General features: G+C 45.6%; 1 protein-coding gene across 1 annotated transcript; it reads right to left on the reverse strand.

Moving 5' to 3' along the window:
- Positions 1 to 473: 473 nt before the first annotated feature.
- Positions 474 to 7,428, reverse strand: LOC106497061 (L-lactate dehydrogenase A chain). The gene is made up of 8 exons (XM_013957847.2): positions 7,353 to 7,428; positions 5,509 to 5,640; positions 4,577 to 4,694; positions 3,645 to 3,818; positions 3,076 to 3,249; positions 2,078 to 2,195; positions 1,488 to 1,611; positions 474 to 1,283 (listed from the first exon to the last, which is right to left on the reverse strand). The coding sequence occupies exons 2-8, from the start codon at positions 5,632 to 5,634 to the stop codon at positions 1,119 to 1,121; spliced, it is 999 nt and encodes a 332-aa protein (XP_013813301.1). The 5' UTR covers positions 5,635 to 5,640; positions 7,353 to 7,428; the 3' UTR covers positions 474 to 1,118.
- Positions 7,429 to 9,170: the final 1,742 nt, after the last annotated feature.

The following is a 9,170-nucleotide window of genomic DNA, read 5'->3' on the forward strand; positions in this document are numbered from 1 at the left end:
ATAGCTGCTAATCTGAATAGTGAAGTAATTCCAGAGGAGCTGCTTCTCTGTACTGGCAGCAACTGTTTACCTTTATGGATGTCAAGCATACGAGTGGGGAAATTTGTCCCTTCAGGTACTTTTGTGCATAAAGGTAAGGAAGACAATTCCTTTGTTGGGCTGTGCATAAGGTGGTTCTCCACTCAACTAAGGTAGTGCAGAGAAACAGGCTCTGTTGACATAAAGATGAGGATCAAATTTAAGGACCAAGTATTGAACACTCTCATGCTCTCTCAAGTCCCTCTGGTGTAAGGTCTCCATGTAAGTAACTGGAGCCTGCAGCAGAGTAGCTGCACACATAACTATTACAGGGCTGAGGTTTGAATTAGTGATACTAAGGAAATAAGTGATGTTTTTGATGTAAATACTGATGGTTTCAAGTAGAGCTGTATGTTGGAGATACAAACCCTCTACAAAAAACAAGGAGACTGAAGTAACAGTTCATGGTTTATTTGGTGTTGGAGCTGGTGCTACAGTTGGACAGCTGTTGTCTTGTTGCATACAGAAACATTAGGGTTTTTTATAATGTGTTTAGGAGACAGACTTAAAACTGCTCTGATAGAGTACACAAAAATAAGGTTCTCTAAAAGAGGTATACACAAAAATTCCAAAGCAGTGTTAGGAAAATATATTTGGACCTACCAACAATATTTAATATTTCAACTGGCAGAGAAGGCTGGTCAGTTGGTTTGACAATCCTTTAACTGCAAGAAAAGTCTTTGGTTTCACACTGTAATAACCAGTTACCTGTTGTTCTGAACCAACATTAAACAGGTGAGGAAAAGGCAGAGGGTTTTCTAGGCAGTGCTGTTTTGAATGCTGGATTTACATCACACCACTTCACCATACAAGATTTAGATTGTTATCTAGCTCTGGTTAGGAACATAGGTATTTGAACAGGGAAAACCCTAGAGTAGTTTCCTAATGCTATCTTCAGGGAACTGATTTGTTCAGGTTTTAGCTTTTTAGGTGTTCTAGTTGAGAAGCATACATTGAAGGATTTGACCTACTTGGAAAGTGCTACATAAGACAGACCACTAAAGCCATTAAACTGCAAACAGCAAACTGCTTGGACAAATCTAAAACTGTAGTTCCTTCTGGATTCCCCAGAGCGTATCTGCACTCTTCCGTAATTTCTCCTCTTCCTCAGATTTTAGATTCAACTTTACTACATCAGTGATGCCACTGCTACCCAGGACACAAGGAACACTTAGGAAGACATCTTCTTTTATTCCGTGCATGCCCTGAAAAGGAGATAAGGATAGGCTAAGTGTCCTGGGTGTCTGTCTATTTTATACACCATTCTATCCAAAAAGCTCAAATAAGTGTAAGGTTCTGAAACTTCTGGGAATAGATGTTAACCTAAAAAGTTATCACTTACCTTCAGAGCCTCCAAGTTTAGTTTTCATTAAGGCATAAAAATTGGGGGGGGGGGGGGCACTGCTCACCTTAACCATTGTAGAGATTGGATGCACTCTTCTTAAGTTCTTCATAATAGTTTCAGCTAGATCTGCCACAGAAAGGCCAATAGCCCACGATGTGTACCCCTTCAGTTTGATAACCTCATAGGCACTGCAGAGACAGGAGTTACTTACTGAAAAACAGAGAGCATCAAGTGGACTATTTAAAGTTTTAAAGAAAGGATTTTTGGAAATGCCTGAAAGGATGTGGGAACACCAGAAGTTTCACTGATTTGCTGACAGGACTGAAATAAAACAGGACTGAAATAAAAAGCAGTGAAAAATTCTATCCATGCAGAACACTGTTCCCCTCAGTAACACTGGACACTTGAAGTTAAAGCATTTCTCTAATTTTAAATTCACTAACCATGAAAAATTTCTGTCAAATCTACATTACTACTTGATTACTACCAAATGCTTATTACTACTTAAAAACATTACTTCAAGCTGTATTATGTCATATTTGCTACTATGGTGAGTAGTTATAAAAAATAAGAATATTGCATTTCAGAGATGTTACAGTTCTTCATTATTTGTTCTTATGTGTGTGTGTGGGGGGGGGGGGGGGGATTATTTACCTGTCCACCACCTGCTTATGGATCTCCTTCCAATGTTCCTTGTCTGCATCAGTTCCCAGGTCAGGATGAAGAGCCTTCAGGGAGATGCCAGCAACATTCACTCCACTCCAGACAGGTACTTAGAGTTGCACAGAGATTAATTATCTCACAAGGTAAAGAATCTCCCCAACCACGAGAAAAAAATCTTGGTCCTATCCTCCCAAAACAGTTAACGTAGTATCTAGTTGAATTCATCTGTCATACAAGTGTCACTGTTTTAGATGTGACTTTAGATGTAGTATGGCCTATGAGCCCAATCCAAATTATGGGCTAATAACCTAGGAGCAAACAACCATCTTTCTTTATACATGATATTGCAGGGTTTGAAGATATCTTGTTTAGGTATTTTACTTTAGTAAAGCTAAAATAAGATGACAGCAACTCTGTATTTTGCAAAGGTTTCTCTAAATAAAAATTGATTCCAAAGGAGTCCTACTGGGTGTCTGGAAGCAGACAGTGCTGCTCAGCTGCTGCTAGAAAGAGTGCAGGTTAAATAAGGGGAAAGTTGCTCTTTCTCCCCTCCTTGTCTAGACTTGACTCTGCACTTCTATTCCTAAATATAGTTCTTGGGGTAATCAAGAGAGGCCAGTGAAGACAACTTGGTGACTACCAGTAGATCTACTACAGATCTCTGGGAGTCCCTCACAGAGAACTTTACCCTCCTGCTACTTCAGTTTGTTTTTTGGAGAGTTATGGGAACAACCTAGCCTGAAAATTTTTAGCCTCCTTAGGTTACGGTAATGACCTTTTCCAAGCAGAGTAACTCAAGTCAAATATAGAACATCTAGGGTTACTGTATGCTGCAGAAGAGTTAAAGCCAGACTTGCATTAAGTTGCTGCAGTGCAAAGATTTTTTTTTTTTAGCAATTTTCTTTGCTATAGGTTTTGCAGATGATAGTTCTTGCAAACAAAGTATAGAAAAAAGATCTGTGTAACAGACAGACAAAATTTATGCTTACCACTAGAGTCTCCGTGCTCTCCAACAATCCATCCATGGCAGCTCAGAGAATGGATGCCCAGTCTTTCTCCCATGAGGTAGCGGAAGCGGGCAGAGTCCAGATTGCAGCCACTACCAATAACACGGTGTTTAGGAAAGCCACTGATCTTCCAGGCCACATAGGTCAAAATATCCACTGCGAGAACAGGGAGGATAACAAGTGCCACTAATGAGCAGTTCTGATAACTAACACGGTATCTTCCATTCAGCCGTAGGGATTTTTTTCCTGCTAATTAGTTATGTCAGGTTGTTTATGCTACACATGCAATTGTCCATGCCCCTCACTGCATCACGTGCTAAAGGTCATTTACAAAGCAGCTGAAGACACAAGTTGGAGGGAACTTGGTCTATTTCTCAGAGAAACAATATATTGAGTGGGGAGAGGGAAGAGGACACATCTTGCTATGTGCTTATTTGACAAGTATTTTCTAAAAACCTATGCTTGGTCATATTAATATGCTACCACCACCTTGCTGAAGAAAACACTTTTGTCTAAGCAAAGTCATTTTATTAAGGCAATGCAGGACAAACCTGGGTTTGAGACAATAAGCAGCTTGCAGTCAGGACTGTATTTAACAACATTGGGAATGATGAACTTGAAGATATTCACATTGCGCTGGACCAGGTTAAGGCGGCTCTCTCCTTCTTGCTGACGGGCACCAGCAGTGACAATGACCAGCTTAGAGTGTGCAGTCACACTGTAATCTGCAGACAAAAGGCTGTGTCAAACACCCTCTTTCTAAACATGGTTCAGAACAGGAGTTTCAGTTTCTTTTAACACTGATATCTCAGATTCTCAAGTCAGAGTGCTGAGACCCTGTTGATAACTGTTACCCTAGACTTAGCTTCTACAGGACATTAAGAATTTTCTTTAGGAGCATGTCTCATTGCTGCACGTGGCAACCTTAAGGGCATGTTAAAATCTTAACAGGTAGACAGGCAGTGGTATTCCATACTTCTCAGGTATGAACTGACATATGGGTATGTAGAGGGGTGGCTTACAGTGCAAGTGCTGCATAGAAGAGGAAGAAGGTGTAACGGGCCCTGCTGTCCTAACCTACTACCTATGGACACAGGAGTTGCACATTGAGGCATTTGCCCCAGTCAAATTGCCACTAAACTTAAAGCTGTCAGATGTTTGTAGCCAACAGGTAAGCAGTAACACATTCAGGGCTAACTGTCTGCAAGGTGAAACTCTCAAAGATTCAGGAATACTTAAGAATTGCAGAAGCTTTCTATACTGAGTGTCCAACTCCAGGACAGAGCAGTACCCAGCTAGACCAGTTTTAACAAGGTATACAACACTGAATGTCAGCTGAGTACTATTTCTCCAGAAACTGAAATGAAAAGAGCTTTCCTCCTTAGGATTAGGAGGACAGACTAAGTGCTAGACTTGGATGAGCAGTCTGATATCTGAAGCAGTTGCCTCCATTTGGAAATGCTTGATATAGCCAGCTACTTGCCTTTGCCAGAAACAATCTTGGGTGTTCTAAGGAAGAGGCTGCCATGCTGGAGATCTAGCATCTCTCCTCTGAGCTTGTCCTCCACAACATCAACAAGGGCAAGTTCATCAGCCAAATCCTACAAGAGACCAGGATTAAAGAGTAAGTCAGTTTATTAGCTCTTTGCGCTAAGTACTCCATTTATAAACTGTGAAGTTACAATTCTTTTAAAAGCAGTGATGTATTTAAGCAATTTTACTCACCTGGATCACTTTACTTGTTCCCAAGTTACTTAAATTACTCTTCTGGGATATTCACTTTATTGAGCTAGTTTTGTATGTTTTCATATCCACATTCTATGTGCAATAGTTGTACAATTCAACATGACAACTGATGAAGAATGACTGAATAGCTGTTCATAAATAATTGATTTTACAGTGAAGAAGAGTAAGCTTGGTGTAATCACTGCATTTTCAGTATAATTCAATACAGAGGACAAGTCACTCAAAGTGCTTAGAACCACTTTTTCCAGCTCACACTATAATAAGCTATTCTATGGGTCAGTCTTCAGCAAAAGAACTTCTCAGTTCTAAACCTTTTTTTGTATGGTTGGAATGTTAAAGGCTTCCATTTACCTACTTAGGAGGGGATCTAAAAGTCATTCAATGGTAAATGCAGCTCCTAAGTCAAAATATACAGAGTATATTCTGTCTGATGCTGGGGTAAACTTGGTTACAAGAAGAACTAGAGCAATTTGTTCTCTGTGACTAGCTTGAAGTTTGCTGCTTCATTTTAGACCCAAGGAAGGGAATGTACAACCAAAAAGCCTGTCTTGTGCACTAGCCCAACTAGTCTTATAAGGGAGATTACTTCTCACTACCTACCTATTTTGCACCTCTTTCAGGCCTCAGGTGGTCACCACTGTGCTTCTTCATCTGAAGCTTGAGACTTACCTTCATCAGAATGCTGATGGCACAAGCCATGCCAACGGCACCCACGCCAACCACAGTGATCTTGTTGTGGGCATGACCATGCTCCTCTTTGTGGACATTGTGGATGAGGTGATCCTTGAGAGACATGTTGCACTGCAGAAAGGAAAGCAGAATATAATTTCTCCATGTGTTGGAGCTTTTACTGACACCGTAACATTTGCACAAAGCAAGTGGGCCTTATTACAGGATGGCAAGAAAATGAATACAAATTGCATGCCCAAACTATCTGGCAGTACTGCCTATATCCAGCAGCATGATTAAAAATTTGAATTGTTGGTATCAATCCATTGTTTAAGCAAGCTTGCTATAGCTTGCCTTCAAATGCAGCCTGAGAAGCACTGATAGCTGGATGGCACTCCAGCAGCATTAGCAGAACATTTTAAATGAACATCCATATTAGATTCAGTTATAGGAAGCCATTTTAGCTCTTCTAGACACAGCAGGGCCTGACAATCTCCATTCTGCTGCACTGAAAAACTGGTACTGTACACCTGAAGCCTTTCTAGAGCTAAAATTGTACAATGCTGAAGCAAGACAGCCTTTCCTCAAGCTCACTTTAATCCCTGAAGTTATCTCAATTGATTTCTTTTAAGTTGAAACTGCCCAGTTTTGAACTAAGGCACCTAGTTCTTTGTACATGCCTAAAACAGAGTACTCCTTCTGGTAGGCATTAACATCATCCTCAAATTTGTCAGCTACTGCACAGCAGCCTGGTTATATGGGCTCTAATCTGTGACAGCCACAGGTGTGCTGAGGGGACACAATGATGATGATGGAGCATTGTGCTTTGGCCCCAGGGTCCCTGCAAAGGCCAACACAACGCTTTCCCAGTCAGCGCTGCCTTGGCAGCGCTGCAGCCTCTGTCTCCCCTGTGGAGCCCAAGGCAGGGCAGCCTTGCAGATGGATGCAAGTACAGACGTGACCTGATCTTAGATCTAGCGCAAAACAGGCGGTAACCTGTGCGGAGCTGTAAGGGGCCTGCAGCCAGGGAGTGCTGGCAGGGCAGGCAGGGGCTGTGAGCTTGGGGAGAAGGGGGACAGCAGTGCATGTATTTGGAAAAACTTAGCCATGAGATGTCAGTCTTCATTTGAAGCACGAGTCTCCTGAAGCACAGGCCAATATGGTGCACAGTTGCCACGTGCAAAGCCCTCCCTTGCCAATACAAGCCTGCAGGGCTGGTGAGCAGCACTCACGCAAGCACCTCGGACTGAGTACTTCAATTATTTTCAGGGTGCTATTCCACCGAAGGAAGCAGGTTAGCGGAGCAGCAGTAGCAGTCTCCTTGCGAGAGCGACGTGTTGCATGAGTGCTTTATTGCAAGGGCAGCCCTGAGCGATGCCCATCTTCGGGCCGCTTGCTCCTGCGGAGCTGCGGCCGCCGGTTCTGCGGAGGCGCCCCCACAGCAGGCAGGGCGCCGAGGCGCTGCTTGCGGCTCAAGCCAGGCGCCGTTCTGCCTCCGATCCGGAGCAGCGCGCTCGCGCGCGCAGGCGAAGGGGGGCTGCCAGGCAGGCAGGCAGGCAGGCGCGGAGCCCCGCGGCAAGGGCTAGCGCGCCCCCTGACTCAGCCTCTGTTTGTGGGCGAGGGGGGGAATCACGCCACGAGCGGCCGCAGGGCGCGGCGCCGAGATGAAGTCTAGGGCCGTGCCCATGTCCCGCGGCCCGCTCGCCCGCCGCCTGCCTGCGTGTCCCCCGCGCCGGGGGCAGCGCTCCCCCCTTCCCCTCGCTCCCGTCCCACAAGCCGCCCTCCGCCGGGGGCGAGCGCCAGCCTCCCGCAGCAAGCAGCCCCGCGGCGGTCGCCGCACCTACCCGGTCTCCTGAGCCAAGCGCGGTGATGATGATGGCAGGGGGGGGAGGCGTCCGGCGCCTTAAGTAGGGCCGGGCGGCTGACGTGGGGCGGGCGGGCCGCGCCGGTGGGGACGTGCCCGCCGACACGTCCGGGTGGGGATGGGGGGAAGCCACGCCGCGAGGCGGGCGGGAACGGGGGAGGCGGGTCGGGCCGGAGCGGAGCGGAGCGGTCACTAACGTTCGCTCCGTAACGGTCACTCCGTAACGGTCGGCCCGTAACGGTCGGCCCGGCGCGTGGCCGCCTGAAGCCGAGCCAGCCAGGGGCGCCGGCCGTGCCCCGCCGGCTGTGCCCCCCCCGGGCGAGCCCCGCCGGGCGCCGCCGGCAGCCGCGCGGGTGTGCGGCCCCCCCGCAGCCTCCGGTCTGGGGCTGGGAGCCTGCGCTCAATTTCCGTCTGCATCTCCAGATGTTTGTTTTTGCCCCAGGCAACCTTCTCTGGTGTTTACTTCCTTCTTCTGTGTATTTATATATCAAGTCCCCCCTCATTTTTTGCTTTCAGTTACGCAAGCTGAGCCAGCTCGGTCCCGCACGAGAGAAGCTCTCTGTGCTTTGGTCACTGTGGCATCCTTTCTGTGGGCATCTTCCCATTTGAATTCCTTCCTCCTGAGAGAGGATGCCTCATGCAGGATTTTAGACTCTCTTCTCAGTGATGCCTCATATACGAATACTAACGTTTTCCTATCATTACTGAAGATACCGTGACTGGACTCACATGTGTGTCTTTCACAGTCGTGTGCCGCACTGTCAGCTCTGTATCACCCTGTGGTTAGTTAGTGCAGCCCAGTCCTTTTCCTCTTCATGCATTTCTTGCTATGATACTTTGCCTGAACTTTCAGTTTTATACTGTGCTACAGGCTTGTCCCACAAAAAACTGGCTTTTGGTAAACCCTTGCTATCTTTTACCTCCTTATTCATTGAACTCCATGTTCTTTGTTAAAATTTCCATAGCAGCTTTTCCTGAAGAACTGCATATTGAGACCAAGTGCATGGGCCTAGACCACTTCCGCCCTGGCTCACTTCTCAAATATTTGCTGTTCTCTGGTCCTATGGTAATGCCTCCAAGTCAGTAAATGTACTTGAAATCCTTGCACCTGGATTTGTGGTTTACTATGCTGCTCTTTTCAGGATCCTGGGATCAAGATGGTCTGGTTCCACCAGTCAGAGCACAGTAAACTCTGTGAGCTTTGCCTGCTGCCTGTCTGCATTCATTTATTGTGTTGTGTTCATTTCTGCTTTCTATCCCCCTTAGACATCCTGACTTTACCCCATGGATTAGCATGATTGTCCTTAATGAAAATCAGGGAAGCATTCATTTAGTTGTGAGTCAGTAGCTACATTACCTTTATTTTCCGTCACATTCTTGTTGCACAGTGAACCTTTTTTTTCTTCCCTGTTTTTTAATTTCTCATGGCTGCAGTACTTTTTTGATGTTTGTCTCAGTTTCCTTTTGGAGTGCTAACTCTGGCTGATTTTTGGCAATAGCTGTTCTTCTTAGTTTGACTTCCTTTTTGAAGTGGTTATCCATCTTGCCCTGTCAGAAGGCCTTCCTTACTAATTAACACCTTCCTCTCCCTCTACCTATACCACCTTTTCCATTTCTGCTTTATTTGGGATGTCTTTTCTCTCTTTTAAAATCAGTTTGTGTGGTTTACCTCTTAATCACCGGAGTTAGCCAACTTACAAATGGGGAGAACGTATACTGTCACGGAGGTCTCTGTCTCCCCACAAGCTCATCCCACTCCCTGTACATGCGAGCTTAAAACATGGCCCTCAGTCATATT

Source organism: Apteryx mantelli, chromosome 4 (assembly GCF_036417845.1).
Source record: "Apteryx mantelli isolate bAptMan1 chromosome 4, bAptMan1.hap1, whole genome shotgun sequence".
NCBI classification, from domain to species: domain Eukaryota; kingdom Metazoa; phylum Chordata; class Aves; order Apterygiformes; family Apterygidae; genus Apteryx; species Apteryx mantelli.